Raw genomic sequence first — 22,333 nt, 5'->3', positions numbered from 1 at the left:
TTTCCCTTTCCCTTTCCCTTTCCCTTTCCCTTTCCCTTTCCCTTTCCCTTTTCCTTTTCCTCTTCCTCTTTTTTCCTTTTCCTTTTCCTTTTCCTTTTCCTTTCCCTTTCCCTTTCCCTTTCCCTTTTCCAAACTTATTTTATTTTACTTTATTTACTTTCGATGTCATCTCTCCAAACCCGGGAGTTGCCGGGCATCCCATCCCCATCCCCATCCCCATCCCCACCCCCATCCCCATCCCCATCCCACTGCCCGCCCACCCCGCCTCAGGTGCAGTCCGTCCCCCTGTCCCGCACCCCGCCCCGCGTCTCCGACCCGTCTAAGACCCGCTCTGCCGCCGTCGGGGTGCTGCGGCGATGGGTGCCCGCGGCGGCTCGGGGCTGTACGTGGGACGCGGCACGGCAGCTCTGGTGGTCGCAGTGCTGCTGTCGCTGCTGGCCGTGCTGTTTGCCCTCGCCGCTCTGTACGGGCGCTGCCGGCACCCGCCGCTCCCCTCCCGCCCCGCGGCAGCTCCCGGTCCGGACCCCGGCGTGCCCGGTGCCCCGACGGCGGTCTCGCTGCGACGGCTGCCGCGGCACCTGCTGCCGCTGCACTACGAGCTGGAGCTGTGGCCACGGGTGCGGCCGGGGCAGGAGGGACCCTTCGGCTTCAGCGGGCAGGTGAACATCACGGTGCGCTGCCGGCGGGACACGCGGAGCGTGGTGTTGCATAGCGCCGGTCTGCACAACCACCGAGCCGCCGTCCTCGGGCCGGGAGCTGCCCTGGAGGTGGAGGGGCTGCGGCTGGAGGAGGAGGGCGAGCTGGCGGTGCTGGAGCTGCGTGAACCACTGCTGGCCGGGCGGCAATACGTGCTGCAGCTGAGCTTCCACGGCCGCCTGCGGGAGGACCGCGAGGGGCTCTTCCTCACCCGCTACACCGACCTGGGCTGCAGCAGGTAGTTGTCGTTCATGGATATGTTCGTGCAGTTTTTCATTTAAGAGCCTTGATTGTGTTGCCTAATTTACGTAATTAAAATAACCTGGATAGGAATCGAACAATCGTTTGTTTGTTTAATTCTTCATCAGCGTGCTTTACGATTCTGTATTAACTCCATCTAAGAGATGCTGAATTAGACTACAGTGTTTTTTGATTCATCCTATTTTTGGAGGAGCTGGTTGTGAGGAATATGTTCTGTAAGCTGGAGCAAGTTAACAATGGAAGAAGTTGGATTCCAGTGGATTATATAGCCAGAAATGATGCACAAAAGAGAGCTCTGAAAGATAGAAGTGCTCTCCATGAATACCACCATAATGTCCAGCCTGAGTGCAGCAACAAAAGAAGTGAAAAAGGAGGATGACTATGTCACTAGCACTAAGTGTGTGGCAGGCTTTCCTTCTGAATCAGGCATCTTTATTCTGCATATAGCCAGGAGATCCCATGGCAGGATGAGAGCAGGCAGAAATCTGTAGAAACCACCTGTGCCCTTTTTGAGCAGCACTGGCTCAGACAGAAGCAATGCAGGGTTGTGTGAGCATCATTCTGCATGCAGACCTTGCAGTGCTTCGACAAGCTCACAGACTGCTCAATGCATAGTGAGATGAATGCGGAGCACAGTGTACACTGCAGGCTGTGTGTGTATGGTAGCAGGAATGACTTCTGTGAGCAGAGCCCAACACTGTCCCATGTCAAGACAGACGAGGTCCAGCAGATCCAAAAGAGACCCACCACCACCAGCGCTGAGCTGTGAGTGATGCTGGGTGCTGGGAGAGCAGACTGAAGGAAGGAAAAACCACTGCACAACAGCAGCTGGGAGAGTGCAGTGAGGAATGTGAGAGGGAGAAGCCCTGCAGGCACCAAGGGCAGGGCAGGAGGTGCTCCCCCCTGCAGCCCATGGGCATCACACAGAGCAGAACGGTTTAGTTCCTACGTATTTTTAAAGTGGAAGAAATCAGATTAAAAAATACATCAACAGACAAAAATATACCATCAGTATAACACATGATGTTATTTCAGTGAGAAAGCAGAGCATTAGGATATATCCATTTAATGCAAAGCATATCAGTTTTAAGAGTAAAACACATTTACACAGTCATCCTGTTTGGTCCCTCCTCACCAGCTCTGAGGGAGGCACAAGTGTAGATGCTGCACACGCTCTTAGAACTGGGCTGATGAGCCCTGCTAGGATGGCAGCATGTGGCATGTGATAAAGGTGCATGTAAGCATAGCTACCTAAGAGCCATTAAATGTACAGTGTTTTTAGTTATAGTGAATAATCAAACTAGGCAAAATGCTTCACAAGTATTTTAAATATTTAAAATATGATATCTGGAAAAGTTCAGCAAGAGGAAAAAAATAAACAACCATGACTTGACTGAAAAAGATGGTTTTTTTCCAAAGAGAGCTGTCTGCTGGGTGGGGAGTTTAACTGGGACTTGAAATGATAACCAGACGTTGTGCAAATCTGCTTTGTCTCTATAGTTAACTCTTTTGCTTTGCATCTGGTGTATTTATGCGCCATGTCATGATTTTGATTAGCTGTCGCATGCTGGATTAATCTTATCTGTATTTTCCATATAGCATGCTGGTTGCATCCCAACTGGAACCAGCGTATGCCAGGACAGTGTATCCATGTTTTGATGAGCCTGACATGAAGGCCACATTTAATATCAGAATTGTCCATGACCCAAGCTACATGGCTCTTTCCAACATGCCTCCTATTGGTAGGTAAAGAGTAAATAGTCTAATGTTTGTTTGTTTGTTTGTTTGCTCCTTAATTTACCTTAAAAATGGTGTGATGCATACGATAACTTCATCATCTGACACAACAACATTCTGTTGCCTGCAGACAGTGCCTTGAAAATGTGCAAAAATCCTATGCCTGTTAACCTATGCCTGTCTATTTTTCCTAGATGTATCTGAAATGAAGGATGAAAATGGAAGCCTGTGGAGTGTTACCACGTTTAACACTTCATTGAAAATGTCAACTTACTTAACTGCTTTTGTGGTCTGTGATTTCGACTACGTCAACAGAACAGAGAGAGGAATCGAGGTAACTCCAGTGCTGCACAACACACCATAGAGATTACTGCACAAGTTGCCTCTGCCATGCATCGTGTGCTTCAGAAAGCATCACAGGTGTTTGCTGTGCATCCCACTCCAGAAGCGTTTGCTTATGTGGCAAAACTAACATTTATCCTGCAGATAGTTCTGCAGAAAGCTCTCCTTTTCACCAATTAGCTTATTGTCCTGCCCCTATTATCCACAAGTAGGTGTGAGTTTTGTTTGTTAAAACTTCAGAATGTGCTGTTCAAAATGAGAATCTGATTGTTTTATTTTTCCTAGTTGGGAAAAATAAATCCATTTCCATTGCTGTGACAAACCAATGAAGCTGTGTTGTGTTCTTCAGGGCCCTTTGAGGATCACTGCCATGACTTCAGTATGAGAAACAGCATGCTGTATACTTGCAAGCCTTCTGTATTCTTCTTTTTACTGCAGTGGCTTGTCTGAAATAATGCTTCCTTGTTCTGTTGCAGATACGTATTTGGGCTCGGAAAGAGGCAGTTAAAAATGGGTACGTTGACTATGCTTTGAATATCACAGGCCCAATATTTTCATTTCTGGAAGACTTATTTAACATCAGCTACCCTCTGCCAAAGATAGGTAAGATTATTTACTTTCTTTAATGGGCCACAAATGGATGCTGATGGTATAACATATGCAGAAACAATGGGTTATCCTGCAGTATTATTTTTTTTTATAACTTGCTATATTTGTGATAAAAAATACCCCAAACTTGAACTCACTGAAATCTCAGCACGCTTATAGTCATATCAAAAACAGACTTTTAAAACAGTGTTTCCTAATAGGGTGGCAGGTGGGGCTACAAAGTGAAGAGGGTTATTCAAAGAATCACAGAATTGTAGAGGTTGGAAGGGACCTTTAGAGATCATCGAGTCCAACCCCATGTTATTCAGACATGTGGCTACTTCTGGGATGCATCAGTCGAGGATGCTGAAGTCCCCAAATATGCCTTGTAAATCACTGCTCACTGTAATGCCCAAAACGTTCCTTGCTTTCTTCAGTATGTCCTCATCTCGTTGTTGAAGTTGCTGAGTGTTCATATGTATTTCTCCCTGGATAAAATATTCCTGCAGAGAAATGTAATTTCTGTCTAAAATCAATGCCAGGTTAAGTTAGTTAATCCAAGCTTCAGTCAAGAAAGCAGGGAGCCATCATGTGTTCCCTCCATACAGTTTGGTACCATCAGCATCAGTGCCATGGGGCAACTTGCTCTCTTATACAAATTGATTGGATGCTGAAAGCACAGAAGGTGGGGCATACTGAAATTGAGAGTATGGAGGTAGCAGAGCTGAAAGTAAGCTTTTTTTCTTTTCCCCTCAAAATTATTCTTTGGCTAAAGGAAAAGGTGAGTATCATCTTTCACAGAAGGCAAGAGAAGATCATACAGAAGAAGATCTCTGAGATCTGACAGTGAGTACGTTCTCTCCTAGCATGGGTAGAATACAGCCCTCATTTTTGTTCAGGACATTTATGTGCACAAGATGCAGTACAGATTCCATGGGAATTTGTTGTATGGCTTTCTGAAATAGTGGTAATCATAGATGAAAGTGATGACAAGAAGAGATTTCACAAGGCATTTTCAAGGGTGTTGCCATAATCGAGCCAAAAAAAAATTAATATATATAAATATATAAAAAGGAGAGGTGGATACAGATGTAATGCCGTTGATTTGCACTGAGTACTTATCCAGCCTAAAATAATGTAAGCATTTTACTTCCAAAGATTTTTTTACATATATTTCTTTTCCTGTTTGAATTCATTTAGATCTGGTTGCACTGCCTGAATTTGGAGCAGGCGCAATGGAAAACTGGGGACTAATGACTTTTGAAGAATCAGCATTGCTGTACCTCCCAAATGATAAATTTACAGGCAGAAAGACAATTATTGCCTTAATTGTGTCACATGAGCTAGCACACCAGGCACGTGGTAATAAACTTCTGTATGTCTGTTTGTCTGCAATCTTATTTCCTTACAGTGGGTGATGATGCAGTCACTGATTATTGAAGAGAAATAGTGAATAACTGTATGGGGTGTGAGAGCTAGAGAGCTGAAAGATTATTCATATGATCATATGTTAATTGATAAATCAACATTAAGAGCAGTTTTTGTCTTATTCTATTGTTCGACAGACTGCATACCAACTGCATATGACTTGATACAAAACTTCTAATGGACTACTTCTGTCTTTTTTTTTTATTGCAATAACTGAATGCTGCACTAGAAAATTCTGTATGGGTGTGGGGATGGCAGTTCTGTCTATACACTGTGTACTCAGTACCTAGTCAGTAGAGCTAGCAGAGGATTTTAACTTTATTGAAGCACTTTGATGTCCTTCTAACAAGGTCGATAACTTTTCAGAGCTTCAGATGAGATGCTTTCTTTATTGCAGGCCAGGAAATTATGAGGGCTGCTTGAAAATAACACCCCCTTGACATCAGCTGAGAAACAGACATCAAAATCCTTCAGTAGGGATACATGTGTTTAACTTGCAAGAATGAAAACAGCATTCTGAGGTGATGTTGAGACATTTTCTTTCTTTCTGTTTTAAGTGGTTTGGTAATCTGGTTACAATGACCTGGTGGAATGATCTGTGGCTTAAAGAGGGCCTGGCATCTTACCTTGAGAACCTGGGAGTTACCTTTGTTGAACCCAAGCTTTCGCTGGTAAGTACCAGTGGCTATTGGACTCAGTAAGACAGAGCACCAAAGTTCCAGTATTGGAGGAAAGCAAATAAGATGCAGGAGATGGGATTTAATGTAATTGTGGTGTTACCTACTTTATTCCCCTGGAAGTAACCAGCAGGTCTCAGTTCTTCCCTTGAGGGTTCTCCTCTGCTGGGGTCCATGATCATAATAGAGTGCTCTTACAGCTGAGGGATGTAACTAGCCTTCTCCATTGAACTTCAACAACTCACTTTGTTCCCTGTATTGCAGTATTTTAGTCTCACTGAAAATTTTAGAGGCCATTGAATCTTCATTTGGATATAAGTAATTAATTGTCTCCTTTTTAATTTTAATTTACTTATTTAGAAGGTTGCCTATCTAAAAATCGGTAGATGCCATTTTATTAATGTCCATAAAGTAAATTTGAGTAGGAGACACTAATTCCATTTGATAAGTTGCAGATGAAAAATTTGCCATGGAAATCCAAAGTACATTACACAGATGCAAGAGTACAGCTTTTCATGCAGTGTTATGAACCTCAAACAGTCACAGCATCAGATAATGGTTGAGGGTTGAGGGTAGTCATCTCCATGGCCCTTTAGCACCCTCTCCAGCAGCTCCATGTCTCTCTGATATTGGGTAACTCAGATGTGAGCCCCACGCTCCTTATGTGGCCTCAACAGTGCTGAACAGAGGGAAAGGATTATCTCCCTCTACCTGCTGGCAAGGCTTTGCCTAATACAGCCCAGGACACCAGTGACCTTCTTTTTAGCTGGCTCATGTTCAACTTGATATCCACCCAGGATCCTTCCCTGCAAAGATGATTTCCAGCTGCATGGCCCGTGGTATTTGCTAGGGCCGAAGGTGAACTACGCTCCATCATCCAAACCATTAATGAAGAGATTAAGCAGGACTGAACCCTTGAGGCACATGACTACATGCTGTCTTTCTACTAGATGATTAGATTACAAAGTGAATCTGGAACATTAAATGTACTGGCTGCTAAAGTAATGAAAAAATTGTCAACAAATTGGATCCCATTAATTAAAAGCCTTTTGTCCTTCTTCTTGAGAAGTGGATGTGCCAAAAGTGGACTGCGGTGTCTTAAAAATGTATTGGTTAAAAGTTAGCCTTGCTGTAGTCCTTTAGTTTTTAGATTACTGTTTAGTGGTGCTGCAGGAGAAATACAGAATTTAGGAGGAAAATGTGGAATACTAATGACATAGCAATGTAGATGACATGAATGTTTGCAGCCTTCAGTGTTTGTTCACTTGGTGTTTCATGTAATTGACTCTTTCCATGAGGCTTACAGTGTAATTATCTTTGTTAGGCCCACTATCAGCTCAGACTGACAATTTTCACTGCCAAAAGTAGGTAGCGTTGCATGTGGAATGTGTTAGGATTTGTTGTGAGGTCCTTTTGCCTCAAGGGGGTGGCAGGGAGTGGGAAGTGGGTAATTCCTTGTTTATTGCCGGGCTATTCGTATTACAGCTAACTACATAATACACATTGTCTACCTGAGGATTTGCTCTTCAGTTGGGTTTTTTCTTCTTGCAGCATGAAATCTTTTATGATCACATCGTACAACCTGTATTAAGCCAAGAGTATGACGTAGAAGTTCGATCGCTGTCAGAAAGGGAAGACAAGGTCAACGGGTCATTTTCATTAGCATCTCTGTTTGACAGCATCACATACAACAAGGTAAAAACATGTGGGATAATTCCTTTTTCATCTGTATTCTGAACTAATGTGATACATGTTATACTTGAGAGAAATGGAGAATATCCTGTTGAACTGCAATGCTTCACTGTTTTGTCATGCAAAACTTACTTCTGCTGCACACATGAATCCATTGGATGTTGCAAACTTCTCTGTGAAAGAAACTGAATGTTTTTTTACCTCCTTGAAGTATGAAGCATAGGAATAAGCTGAGTTTTCTGGAATGTAATTTGAAGAAATATTGCAAGAATAACTGCAATGATAACTCATGTTTTCTCATAGCTTTTTTTGTACTTCAGGGGGCTTCTATTACATGGATGCTTTCTGGTTTTCTGACTGAGAAGTTGTTTACCAGAGCTTTAAATGTAAGTTTGGAAAAGGGACACCTTTCATCTTGATATATAAGCCTGAAAACGATGAGTGTACAAAAGACCGTCTACCTTTGTGAATTCTGATGTGCCTGTTTGTTTTCCTGCAGTCATATCTGAAGGAATTTGCCTTTTCAAATGCCAACCAAGATGATCTGTGGACCCACATACAGTTGGTACTCAATCTATTCCTAGTGTTTTGTCCTGGAGTTTGGCATAGGTTAAATCTATGTCACAAAGTATTTGTAGAATGCTGTAGTGGAATTTGCCTATCCCTTTCACAGTCTTTTCTTCACATAAAATTTACTTTGCCCACTCTCTTGCCTCATGTCTTCACGAGTGTTTGTTTGGCTTTTTAGCTGCACTTGTGGTTGGTGCTGCCAAGTTCAAGCAGTGGAGAAATGAGATGCAAAATTAGGGTACAGTGGGATTTTGGATGGATCAAAACAAAGGATCACGTTTGTTCATATGACACTGCGTAGCCTCTGTTTTTCTGGAGCTCATGTTTTGCCAGATCCCTGTGTGTGATACTATGGACCTGGTGATCAGCAGTGTTTGATGCATTACAGATCCCGCATGGTCTATACCCAGAGTGGTAGATCAGCATTTATCCCTTTGTTGGCTTTGTCAGAAATCTGAATAAGAAAATGGGTGCTAATAAAGTACAATCTCACTTCCCTACCCATCTCCATCTAAGGAAGTCTTACACTGTGTTACAGAGAAAAAATCTTAGGTTAAGAGCAAGAGTTTCACAACATAGAGTGTTGCTGAAGCAGAATCAATAAGTAGTTGCTTGTTATGAATCTTTCTAACTCCCGTTTCTATTGAAGGTAATAGATACACAAGATGAAGTTCAGTTGCCAGCATCTGTAAAAAAAATAATGGATTCCTGGACATGTCAAAATGGATTTCCAGTTTTAACAGTAAATATCACCACCGGCACTATAAGTCAGGAAAAATTTCATAATAAAAAGCATGAAAACAGTACGGATTCTTACAAGTATGTTTCATTTGTGTCCTTATCAGAACGTTTATACCTTGTGTTTTGTTTTATTTTGGTTTAATTTTTTTGCAGGAAACTCTTCAAAATGTGTTGACTGACTTCTTATTTTTTTGCTTTGTGGCATGGAGTAAATTCTGTTTGAGACTGGGGTTTGCTGTAGTTTCTCAGAGGGTTGCTTTTCTTTGCAGCCACATAACAGCTTTGTAAGGACAGGCGTGGGCTATGAGTGGATTGCAAGGCAGGAGTTTTGCCTGGCATTTCTTCATATAAGAGAAAGATAACTCAAAGCAGTTTTTCCTTGTCTGTGGTTTTGTTCATATAGACAATTAAAGGATGGGGAATTTGATAAGAGCTTCCTTTGCTTCCAAGCACCAGGAAAGGTAGAAATCTGTAGATTAAAACAGTTTCTAGACAAAACTAGATAACTCAAATAAGGACTTCCAAGCTAGAAGTGTTGCATCCACAACTCTGGTTACAGCAAGACTTAATGCCACATGAATTTAAGCAAATCCAGGGCAAACATTTTCACTTTCATGAACAACTTCAGGCTGTCAAAAGTTTCATCTCTTTTCTCTGGGAGATTTAGATTCCCTGAGACACGAAATAAAAGCTGTTAGTGTTACAGTTGTTTTGCTTGCCCGGAGCCATTTTTACCACACGCACTTCCAAAAAAGAGATTTATGATCCCCAGAAATCAGATGAAGTGAGGAAATTAAAAAATAAGTGTGGAAAATTAAATATCTCCTGGAGAAACAAAGCGAGAACACAAGGATACAGTGATACTTCAGCATATCTAGCAAAATCTAGCATAGAACTACCTAAATATGTGTGCTTATTTAAATCCAAGCTAAATCTCCATTCCCATCAATGAACCTATGTGCTGATCCAGCTTAAGCACGACCATCTGATGACAATTTGTGAATCAGAGAGGAGAAAGGGAAGGTGGGGATTCTTGTAAGGAACTGATTTGCAATCTAGTTTAGTGTCACCATTGAGTGTTTCTGTAAGAGCAGGAATTAATTATATTGCCTTTTTTTTATTCCCCTTAAGCAATACCTGGATTGTTCCTATTTCTTGGATGAGAAATGGGTCATCACAGCCCTTAATGTGGCTTGACAACAGCAGCAGTAAGTAATGTATTTTTCATACATGCTAAAACCAAGATGATAAAAAGCCACATATTACACCTATGAACAAAACATTGCATTAATTTTATGTTATAATAGCAATAAGTAAATAAATAAAATAGATCAGTAATCATTTTTCTCCGTGTATGAATGCCTGTTATGAACAGATTATATTTCCTTTTGTGCACCAATCCAAACTCCAAGTTGCTCATGCTTCTCTATTACTTTTGCTTCAGTAGGTCCCATTGACGTTAGTGAGAGTTTGTGAGGATGGCTGGGATCTCTGAGTTTGGCTGTGATACATCAGAGTATGTTCAACCTCAACTGGTAGATGTGAGGACTGAAAAAGATTAGAACTAGTTGTGTGAAGTGACCCAAATTTGTCAAGTATGGATATCTGTAAAAACAGAAGAGAGCATTTTCTGTGTAATTTAGCTTGTTTATGGAGATCAAGTGCAAACATAGTCTTATTAACAGAGCGGAACTCTAAAAGGCTTTAAAGGCTTATAATAAAGAAGTGAGCATATAGGCATCTCCAATCAAATAAAAAATCCACTTATTTGTCACAATTCTTTCTCATATTAATTTCCAGTAAGCAGCTGTATTTTCTGGGGGGAAAAGTGAGGTAACCATTAGAATGAGTTCATAATTTTTCTTCGTTAAGTCAGCCCTGAAATCCATCAGATCTTGAATCATTTAAAATTAGATGCAGAGAGTGATGTGTTTGTCGAATGCTTAAAAAACTACAATACATTCTCTGCAGTTTTTAAACTCTCTGCCCTTTGTTTGCAGTTGTCAAGAACCACTTGCCTTACCTTTCAAGCACAAGTGCCTGCTTGGAAGGGCTAGTGTTATGTGGTAGGCTTCTACCATTGAAACAATAGCAATTCCAATTCCTCACTCATCATGTGCATTAATTAAATAAACACCATGTTGCACCTGCTCGAAAGAACTAAATTAAAGCAGAAATTCAGCCATCAGAACACATTCCACTTGTATTTGAAAGCCATGCGTGGAACTACCCAGACCCTAGACTAGTAGTTTGCTTTCGAGTGAAGGTTAAAAAATAATAGTAATTCTGATTTCCGTTTTGTCTTTCTGATGTAAAGATGAACCAAGTGGTTTCTTACATGGGTAGGGGTGTTGAGGGTATTTTTCAGTTCACTTACCATTTTGGAACAGTTTCTGCAGTGGCATAACAACATATCACCAGGAAACATCTCAAAAGTGCTGTTATATATGTGTATTTTTGCTGAAAAGAGCACTAGTTCTTACTCCTAAGTGAAATTTGGCTGCAAGCTCCAAGCTGGGCTGCTAATGGTGGCATAGCTTGTTCTTGCACATCTCTGCTATGCAGTGCTAAAAGCTTGTCCTATCAGTTTAGGACTTCTCTGTCAATGACTTTTTCATGTCACTTCACAGAAGTGTTTCCTGAAATGCAAGTGTCAGAATCAGAATATGACTGGATCCTACTAAATGTAAATTTAAGTGGATACTACAGAGTGCACTACGATCAGCTGAACTTGAAAAGATTAGTACACCTGCTTGAAAATGATCCAAAGGTAGGATCGTGTATGCAGTTTTTCTTTCAAGCTTATAAACAGACTTCTTTCCATGTATTTCTTCTTGCATTTCTTACCAGTAATCACTCTGATGAAAACCTGGAACAACGAGAACTTGTGTTTGTCATGTAAGAATAAATGATCCACTGTTGCACAACTGAAGTCAATGGCAGTCTTCCATAGTGGAATAGGAACGGGCCCAAATAGTTTCACACAGGCATTAAGTTGAAAAATAACATACAAGAGATGGCATTCTGTCTTCAAAGTTGTCTTAAGAAGTCTCTTAAATTTCACCCAAAGGATTGTTGGTATGGGTGAGCGACCAAGCTTTATCTGCTATTAGGTAACCGTGGAGAGGAAAGGTGGAAGCAAGTTCTTGTTTCCACCAAAGCACAATATTTCTGTTAATGAAATGCTAACAAAAGTATCTGATTTGAGGTTTCTCTGTGTTTTGTGATTCTTCTGATGTTCCAGTCAGTTATATAACAGAGAGAAGATTTCATGTAACAGTGTGGGCTGGCGTTAAAGGACGTGTGGAGCAGCCTACCCAAACGGCCTCATGTAGTGTTGCATAGCATTTAATGTTTCCTGGCCCAAGCCTGAGAAGGAGCTCTGGTAATCACAGCGATTCATTGGATTTGACAACAAAGCTGTGCAAATTTATACACAGTCTGAGACTCTTGAATATGTGTGACCCAATGAATTCTCTGGAAGGTCCAAACCCAAGGCTGATGAGAGCACATAGGGGTGACCAAACCTCCCCAAGGCCTATCAGCTTCGTTTCTTCTGAGTTTTTCTTCACAGCAAATCTAAATCAGGCCTGACTTACGGTGTGGTGGGCGGGAAGGATGGCTAGAGCAGTAGCTGAGCCATACCAGCATGGAAACAGGGAGAGGGGGAGAAGAGACCAGATTTTAATTTCAATTCTAACAGTAATAGGAGGGATCCTCAAGCTCCACACACAGTTGTATATTTATATATGTAAGTGCTACTAAAAGCACATAAACAATCTCAGCTTAAAATACAAAATCAATTTTAGCATGTTTTGTAGAAGATTTTGGCTTATAGAAGACATTAGTGACTTTGCCTTACACTTTTTATTACTTTGTCATACACTTTTTTATTACTCTTAGTGATGTGCCTAGGTCTATTAACACCACATTGATGCCTTCTGCAGGCTATTCCTGCTGTCAGCAGGTTCCAGCTGCTAGATGACATGTTTGCGTTGACACAGTAAGTATGTTTTGTGTATGTCATAGAAAATGAGTGAACTACCTGATCTTGTGAAGACCACAAGATACTTGTACTGTGGGTGCTGCAGTTCAGTAGCAAATCACTTTGATAAAAATAACCCAGTGTTTTGTGGGGTGCTAAGGATGAAATAAATAGATCTGTGTCGCAGTCATAACAATCATAACAAGAGATGTCAAAAGCATCAGGCACCTAGGATGTGGGAGTTTGGGCAGTAGGTGGCTGAATCACACTGCCGTGCTCCGAAGCCTGCAGAAGTGGTTCTGAGAGCAGGAGCTCCAAATGCAAAAGTGTTTCTGTTCTGGATTAGTTTTCTGTTCTGGAGGAGTGAGGCTCGAATTGGCTTTTTAGGGAAAGAATGCATTCCATGCTAGCTTCATACTGAGGCATGGAAGTGCCATGCTGAAATTTCTAGTCCCTTGGGTAGCATGCACGCAGTTTAAATTGTTTCATTTTTATAGTAATGTTTATTCTATGGAAGAATATGTATTGAAATTGTCTTCTTTAGCAATAAAAAGACAAGTGTCTTATAAGTGAAAACACTCTTTGATTGAGTGAGGCTGATACATGCTGGAAATTTGCTATTCCTTGTGCTGCAGACACTGCCAGAATACATCCTGCCATAATTATCCCATTACTAGGCACTATGCTTTTCAGTGTGTTCATTAAAAAGTTTGGCTTTTAAGTGACCCGCCATAGTTTGATGTTTATTTTAATAATACAACGCCTTTTCTAGATGACTTCCCACCCTGTATCTGTATGTTTTACCATCCATTCCATAAACAAATGGATATTCATGGTAGGTACTAATGTGAGTTAAGCACGCTAAGATATGAGTGGGTTTTGTCTTCAAATAGGTCTGGATATACTGAGATTGAAGCTGCACTCGAACTAACAAAGTACCTTGCTGGAGAAGATGAACTCTTCATATGGAATGTGGTACTGGCAAATCTTGTGCCTGACAACGTGGAGAGCACTCTGAAAAGTTATGAAGTATACCCGCTTTTGAAGGTATCAGCTTCTTTTGTTAGTCAGCAAAGGTACCAGTCCATTTACACTGCAGCGACTAAAAGGGGCGCTTTCTGAATTCTCATGAAAGAATAAACATGATGGGTAATAATTTGTATAAATGATTTACATGATTTTGTTAACTTCTTTAAACAGGAGGTACTTGTTTAAATGTGGTAGTCAATGACAAACATTATCACATTGCCAGCAGTTCTTACCGTAAAGCAGAAATTCATTTGCATTCTTAGTATAAACATTCATTTTAGTTCTTTTTGTAAAACAAATTCGGAAAAAGCTGTGTGGAGAGAAAGAAGAAACTCTCTTGAGATACTATATGAGATTATTTTACCCCAAATTTAAGATACCTGAAATTATATTTTCTTTTTTTCTTTTTTACTTCTGTTTCACGCTAAAGAAAAATGCAGTATAACAAAAACATGCATTTAAATGAAAATAATTTTTCTTTCCCTTCTTTTAAAAGAAATACCTTTTAAAGAGAATGTTGCCAATATACCGTTATTATGCAGGTTTTATTCGTCAAAATGTTGATGCTCTGGAAGATGACTATTTTGCTCAGTAAGTATTCTGCTTTTCCCAAAGCTTTGATACACTGTAGTTTGTCTTTGCAAATTTAAGTGCAAGATAGAGGAAAATGGTCTACTTAATTTGGGTGTAACTGAATTGTTCTCACTGATCTATAAAGGAGTTACTTATTTATAAGTACTTGCATTGAAAATGCAGTATGTCAGGATTGTTTGGGATATTGTCAGGATATTTTGTGAGGGTAAGAGATCCTTTAATGATATGAGTGTTTATAGTAGAGTAGGCCCAACAAGTTGCTGCTCACTGGTGAAAAACTGATAGCAGTGAACTTCAGAGGACCTTTATGCATCAATTGCCAGAGCTTTAAAATAATTCATTTTCTAAAGTCTTTTAGAATGACTGAGACTAGGTGTATCCAGAGCAACAGCACTGTGAAACATGCAGAAACCTAATAAAAATTACAGTATGTAGGTAGCCTCACTGACATCCAGGAACAGAGATGCCAGGAGCCTATTTCTGGCAACATAATTTCTTTAGGTTTATCATAACTCACATGCTTCTGGTAGAGGTTCTCCCCAGTTAACAGCATTATTTGCAGAAACTGTGGACAAGCACAGTTTGAGTACTCCAAATGTGGGATACACATCTTTTATTCTTGCTATTTTGGCTTTCCTTCAAGAGTGTATTTGGAAAAATTTCTTGCAACAGCATGCTGGCTGGGTCTCCAAGACTGTTTGGATCTGTCATCTGAACTGTATACTAAGTGGATGGACAACCCTGAGTACAAGTAAGAACTGTAATGTGCTCTGGGAGGTGTTTGCATGCAAGGGATGTGGGTAGCTGAAGGGCTTTCAAAGGGGCACACAGGATAAGAAAGGGCTCTATACAACGCTCATTCTCTCCAGACCTACATATAATATAAGCAACAACAAGATCTCAAAACAAAAATAATGAATGCAGAGTTCCACGTCTTCCACAAAGCTCAGCTTTATGCTGATTTCACAATTACTGCTGAAGAAAGCATATTTTTTTCCATGAAGACCAATTTCTGCTTAACCACACAGCAGGTGAAATTCAGGTTAAGACTAACATACCATGTTGTCTGATCCCTTTGCCACAGCTCAGCCTTGGGGGCATCAAATGTGTTGACTTGAGTTCTAGGCTTCTTTAAGTAGAGCAGAGAGAAGCAATGTTGGTATGACATGAACATCTGCCCATGATGAATGTCATTCATGCTTTGCATTTGCATGAACAGGGGCTGGGAAGGGCTGTCAGTTCTCTTGCTGATCCTGGAGCCTAGTGGCTAAGTTTCTGGCCTGTGGGCTTTATCAGTATCAGATTTTCTGTATTAGTGTATTGCATTGCTAAAGGAATCTTACAGTGTATCGTAATTCTTATTCTTTCTCTCCCTCTCTGTTTTGATGTTCTTCTTTATTTCCTATGCAATAGTCATATAATATTGGCTCTGGTGAGTGAACATTTAAAGTTTATTTATTATTTTTTTGTTCATTATAGTTGCAAAGAGCCTAATGTTTTGCCTTACTCCTACCTCTTCTGATATGTGATGTGATTGGCTGAGTGCCTGTGTTCATATTTTGGTAGTAGTGATTCAGTAATCATCTCATTTTAAAGATTCAAAATACTGTACTTTGGTGATAAAGCAAAAAATTTCATTAGACTGAACACATCCTGGTATGTTTCAGAGGGGATTTTCCTATCCCACAATAAAGGCAGCAATGCTATGTGGAAATCTGAGACCAATGCAAAGTACCTCCTTCATTAAAAGTATTCAAAATTATTTTTCTTCATGGAAAATTTCCTCATGTGCTTATCTGAGTTCAGGGGCTGAGGAGACTGTGAAATATTAGCTCATCTACTTCTAAAATCCCCCCATCCCTTAAGAAGTTCAAGGCCAGGTTGGATGGGGTCCTGGGCAGCCTAATGGCAATCCTGCCTATGGCATGGGGGTTGGAGCTAGATGATCTCTGAGGTCCCTTCCAACCTAAGCCATCCTGTGTGTTTCCACACAGGAGAAATCTCCAAACCCAACCAGGACAGTTAAAGTCCCTGCTGCTTATTTCTTCAGTCCTTAAAATGATGTCTGCATCAGCCCTTAGAAACAGTGAAATCACTTATTCTAGACTATTACAGTTTCTAAGGTTTATAAACTACTTTTTTTCTACATTTCCCTTTGAACATTTCTGTCCTCTGGTCTTTCATCTGACTAGCACTTCCTCTGGTACTGACCCCATTTCTGCTGGTGTTGACCTAATTCTCTCTAGAATGATCTAGTGAAACTAGGAATTTTTATCAGATTATTTTTACATTTGAAGGAAAGTCATCTATGACCAGAAGCTTGACTACTCTTCTATCTTCTGGCATAAGATAACTTTTGCACCTTTACCGTTATTTAAGTAATTCTATGTACATTAACAGCAAGCTATGGAAAAGTTAAATTTAATTAAATAAAAGTTAAATTCTTTTTTTCCAGTTATGCATTAATGGTTTGTTATGGGTTTATAACAATACAGTACCTTACAACTATAATTTGCTTCACAGAATTCCATTTTTAATTAGAAGAACGGTCTGTTGCTATGGCGTTGCAGTGGGAAGTGAACAAGAATGGGATTTTGCATGGGAAATGTATAAACATAATGACTCCACAACGGAAGATAAAGACATCCTCCTCTCTGCCATGAGCTGTGCCAAAGAATCGTGGTTACTTCACAGGTGCCCTTGACTGAAGCGTGTCTCTGGGGGTACTGCACCATACAAACCTCTCAGAATGTACCAGTGGGAGAATCTTATGAATTTTCTTATGGAGAAAGTATGATAAACAGTGCAAACATACGCGATCCTTTTGCTGATGTAGCATCTCAGATGTTGTTATTGGCTGAGAAAAGGATGCAGTAGTTGTTGACAAAACAACTTCAACCTGAAAATCTTTTAGGCTGAGGAATCTTAAACGGAGTTGTCCTCAGTATAGTTTGTCCATTTGTTTAAGCATATTGGTGGCATGCAAATGGGAGAAACTCAGCTCATCTGCTCTGCCAACAAAGAGGCTGTTTGCAATACTATGTCAAATATATATATTTTTTTCAGTAATGCCTGTAGAAAGCAGGAGACTGTAAAGTTATACAACAAAAAGAGTTATTCATTTACTTTTTCAAGATACGAGAAAGTAATGCTAACTTTTTGTCTAACAGATCCTTGCGGTATGGGCTCAGTGATGCACGGTTTTCTTCCAACTGTACTACAAACATCCTTGAGTATGTAGTTTCTAAGGACACCGGACACCGTATAGCCTGGGAATTTGTTACAGAAAATTGGTCACTTTTAAGTGAAAGGTATGCTATGATTTCTTCTTATTTCTGTGTTTCTTTTGCTCCAGCTGCAAATTTTCCTTAGTTTGTAATGACTGATATGGTTACTTAAGTATGGAGATCACAGTTATCTTTAGAACTTAACGTCAAAGAAGAGCTCGTGTCAGCTACAGAATGCTTTGAAATTTGCCTGCTCGTGACTGGTTGTGTTAACTTTCTGAAAAGTCTGACCTTTACTTACATACTTAAATGGGGACCTTTCCCAAAAATCCCAGTTGTGAGATAATGGAAGATAAAAATCTGGCTCTTGGAGTACACTTTAAGACTTGCTTTGTGACAAGTAGTGTGGGAAACTAGTAATCACGATGTTAGACAAGGTATTACTTATGTATCTCCATATCAGCTACCATGCAATATATAGTTTCCCACTTTTTGCTGTCCAGGCATTGCATCAAACAAACTTATAGGACAGAAATGAACGTGTCCTTTTACTGACCTAGAAAATGAGAAGAGTGCATGGCTGTGATGGTTGGCTGTCACAGCACAAGTGTTCTTTTGATACCGAATGATAGATTGGCAGCAGACTACTGACTGCATTTAATAGATTTTAGCATAACTATATACACTTGCAATCAATATAATTAAGCTTGAGCAGAACAGGAGTAATCTAAGCATAAGCAAAAGGAAAAAGGAAAAGCCACTTGCTATGTAGGCAAAGCACAATGCTATTAGCAATTACTCACAAATGTAATGGGCTCACAAAAATTATCTTTTTAAGTCAACAACTCATTGTAGCTGAGAAAAAAAATAGCAGATCATATCAGGAATTTAAATGAGGGGCAATTAGTCTGTTTAATTCTGCTCAAATGTCTAAACTGACTTTAATGGTACTCCCCCTTTTAAGGGGCAGGAGGTATACGATTGGAAACTTATGCTTAATTGGTACTTCCAGTGTGGTTAATGATTGACAAATAGTTGGAGTATTGTTAAATGACATGAAGTCTAGTATTCTTCCAACATGCTAATAGAAGGACCTTTATCTCAATTTTACAGGTATGGGAAGGAAATATTACACGTCGTGTTAAAAATCATGGGAAGATTTGTCAATACAGATGTACAGATCCAAGAGGTAAATGAGAGATTAGTCGCAACTTTGCTACCAGTTTGTAAATGCAGCTTTTAAAATCTTTTTTTTTTTTTCTTCTTTTCCATAAAGAAATTCAGGTAATGTATTGCAGAGTGTTGTTAAGCTTACACTCATAAATGAATAAATAAATAGTACCTCCTCTTCTGGGAAATAAGCATACAAATGGGCACCCACAGCTCTGCTATCTGTGTGTGCAGTTATTAATCATGACATAAAAAGGATCGTTTCTGCAGGATGGATATTGTCCTGCTCTTGTGGTTGTAGCATAGGAGGTTGCCTGCCTACATGCTGAAGAGAAGGCCTGCAGGTGTGGAGTGCACTCCTTTCTCTTTAGCTTCAGGGCAGCCCGTGTAAGTCCATGGACAATAGATTCTATTTGGGCTTCTGCACATTGGGAAAACCAGGTGGATGTGTTTGGGGATTCCTGCTGAAGGGTGGGAGTCTGTGGCAGATGGCTATAACCTCTCTTTAATTTATTTACCACTGTATGACTTCCAAATGTTAGTGCCAGTGACAAACGCATAACTATCACTGCTTGCTCTGCTCTCTTTTCTTGTTCCTTCTAGTTCAAGTCTCCCTGTATTATTACCCAAAATATTCTTTATCCTCTCTCTGAGCTGTTGATCAGCTTTTGTCCTGTCTGTATATCGCACAGATCCCTAAGTAGCTTCTACCCAGAATCTGTCATTGTAAGAAATAAACTGTTTCCCCTTTTCAGCCATTAATAGATGCATCAGCAAATAAGAGAGAACAGACTGTTAATGAAGAAAACAATTCAGAGATGGAGCTCACAGAATAAAATAAATCTCTCTTGGACATGCATAAACTAGAAGCTTCTCATCTTTTATTCTTCAGGAAAAAATTTTTGCTTCCCATGATGGCAAAAGCAGTAGTCCAGTGTCAGCCTTTCATTTAGCTTTCAGATTCTAACAGAGTCCCAGTATTATCATTTCTGCTTCATTTTCCTCCTTAAAATCTATCATCTGTAGAGATGCCCACAGGAAAGTCAATAAAAGGTTGATGGACATCTGTCTCGTTCTCTCATTGTACATTCCTCCACACCATCTATGTATGTTTCTTTGCTGTTCTTCAGTCCTCTCTTGTCTTCTGCTCTTTAGATTGATGGGAGAAACTTCTTGCTGTGTAACTGTAGAAGAAGCAGCATGAGAGGATTCTGCTACCCAACTAGTCCTAGACACTGTGTGGTACCACTAGCACTAATGAATCTGGCTGCAATTTGAAGCATTTTTACAGAGGTGATGGCAAAAGGGCACACTCCTGGTGTGTAAGGAACTTTTCCATCTAGTATAAGTCAGTATGCTTGCTCCCATCCGCTTTTTATGTATTTCTGTCTAAAACATCCATCAGATATGCAGCTTTTTCCTCAAAGGGAAATTACATTGACTAACCTCATGCATTTATTTATTCAGTTGCAGGTTTTCTATAATAATACACTAGAAGAGGACGAGAGAGAAACTGCTACTCTGCTTCTGGAGACTGCAAAAACTGAAAATATGGAAAGGAAAGAACTTCTAACTAGAGTTGCTGATTGGCTAGATAAAAATATAGACGACTGACTGGGGAAAATAATTTCCAGTGTATTTTAGAGTGTGATTCAGTAGCACATTGATATTTCAAGATGTAATTAAAGGTAGAACAAAACTTTATGATGCTTGAGATCATCTTCCCAACTGGAAATTCAGGCTAAACCAATTCAAAAAGAAAAGAGAAGTTCTGATTTCAGACCAGAAATAAGATATATGTAGGTTGTTTCGAAAGTAATTCCTCATATTTAGTACTACAGAAACTACAGCATATAAAAAGAGCATGTTAACACCATCAGATAGAGCAAATTCTCAGCTACAAAACATTATCCTTCAACCTGGTCACCACATTAGGTGTGCATTCTTGCCAATGTTGAACAAAAGCCAGCATGTTTATTCATAAAAATCTGTGCTGGCAGAGGAGACCAACAGTTCCACAGCTGCTATGATGGCATTATTGCTAGGAAGATGTTGCCTTCACAGTCTGTCATTCATCAGCTCCAGTTTTTTCCTCATGAAGGAATTCACTGAGACAGCCTTCATATGCACTCCCATGTCAGATGCCATTCTGTCAGACTGCCCCTTTGCTGCCATCTGTCACGCGGAAGCAACATGGAATGGGATAGTGGAGGGAAGGCTCAGCCCCTACTGCCAAGTCACCAACATCCACCTCTGACATGGTTAGCCAACATAATAAAACAGGAGGCATTATTTTCAGAGCAGCCCTCATATATTTTCCTGTTGTATCTAAATGTACTTCCTAAGGAATGAGGGGGCCATAGGGATGTGTTGCTAATAACCTACAGATACAGTCCTAAATTTCTTTTTTTATGTTTTTCCCTAAATCTCGGAAGAAAGGGTGTGGTACAAGTTTTTGGCAAAAGCCAGGATGAAGTGGGAGAAGTTTTATGTTCTATTTTGCTTATGATCTACACTATGGCCTAGGACGGGTCATTTAATATGTTGCTTCAATTCCATGTTTGTAAAGTGAATGGGGGATAATAAATACAGTGAAACATAAGCTTGTGAATGCTTTCAGATCTGTGGGGAGGAATGAAATAAAGAAACATCAAATTTTAATTATAATAAAAAATGCTTTATTATTAAAACTTCAATTTTCCTTCTGTAAAGGTTTGTACTTAACATCTCTACATTTACATTTATGTTTTACTAGGAATGTGCTTTTGAAGAGTTTCATCTCGCTTACCGTGATTCAGGGGGGATGAACAGACAGAATTTAGGCCTCCAGAGAACTAGAGTCAGCAAAATAGACTTGCTTGTTTTTGAAGAAATGTGAGGTCCCTGATGTATTTATTTGTATGGTAGTAATGTTATAACAAAGCTGTCTGTACTGATGCTCTGGTTAATGTAGAAAACAGGGTTGTATGGGAATATAAGAGCCCCAAGATATAAGAGCCCCAACCAGCCTTACTGACACAAAGAGATTTTCTCTGTTTACAGACTAACTACACTTAAGGTAAACACTGCCGTACGAACTGCAACAAATCTTCTGTTCTCTCCCTTGTAGTTATTGTGAGGATACCTGAGGATCCCTAGGGGAATTAACAACTGGTGCAGCGAGGTTTGTGTTGGAACTGTTTCACCTCTTAAACAAGCTGAGTGCAGTCTTGAGGGTTTCCATCAAGCTGATTCAGACCGCAGTTAGGCTACAGTCACTATTCCCACTTGTCGAACAACAGCTTTGCATGATTAGTCAGCAGAGGGGATACACGAAACATGAGAAAGTTGTTGCTGCAGGATTTATGGATTGGAGGTTTTGTTAAAAAAAAAATAGAAATAATTAAAAAAAAAAAAGTCCATAAAGCTTGTACTTTCAAAGCATTTTCTTCCAACCACAAGTAAACTCATCACTTTCTAACCATTCTTTCACTGCCTTGTTATTCTTTTCTGGTCTTTTTTCTTCTTTCTACTGAACAAAAATATAACTAAATAAAGCTGATGTGTAAAGAAGGATTGAGCAATTTTAAACAACTGAGAGTGGTCAGTGGCTGCAG

General features: G+C 40.0%; 1 protein-coding gene across 1 annotated transcript; it reads left to right on the top strand.

Moving 5' to 3' along the window:
* Positions 1–332: 332 nt before the first annotated feature.
* LVRN (laeverin) lies at positions 333–22,324 on the top strand. Its single transcript, XM_015850010.2, has 20 exons — positions 333–934; positions 2,557–2,699; positions 2,889–3,028; positions 3,513–3,639; positions 4,825–4,979; positions 5,610–5,723; positions 7,281–7,424; positions 7,742–7,807; positions 7,921–7,986; positions 8,641–8,810; positions 9,864–9,940; positions 11,363–11,502; positions 12,680–12,735; positions 13,611–13,764; positions 14,243–14,337; positions 14,984–15,091; positions 16,864–17,034; positions 17,511–17,651; positions 18,681–18,756; positions 20,205–22,324. Exons 1-20 carry the CDS (start codon positions 357–359, stop codon positions 20,349–20,351), a joined length of 2,868 nt encoding a protein of 955 aa, XP_015705496.1. The 5' UTR covers positions 333–356; the 3' UTR covers positions 20,352–22,324.
* The last annotated feature ends 9 nt before the right edge of the window (positions 22,325–22,333 follow it).

This window comes from Coturnix japonica, chromosome Z, assembly GCF_001577835.2.
Source record: "Coturnix japonica isolate 7356 chromosome Z, Coturnix japonica 2.1, whole genome shotgun sequence".
In the NCBI taxonomy this organism is placed as follows: Eukaryota; Metazoa; Chordata; class Aves; order Galliformes; family Phasianidae; genus Coturnix; species Coturnix japonica.
Note: the sequence above shows the minus strand (reverse complement) of the source record. Positions and strands in the feature narration are given on the sequence as shown.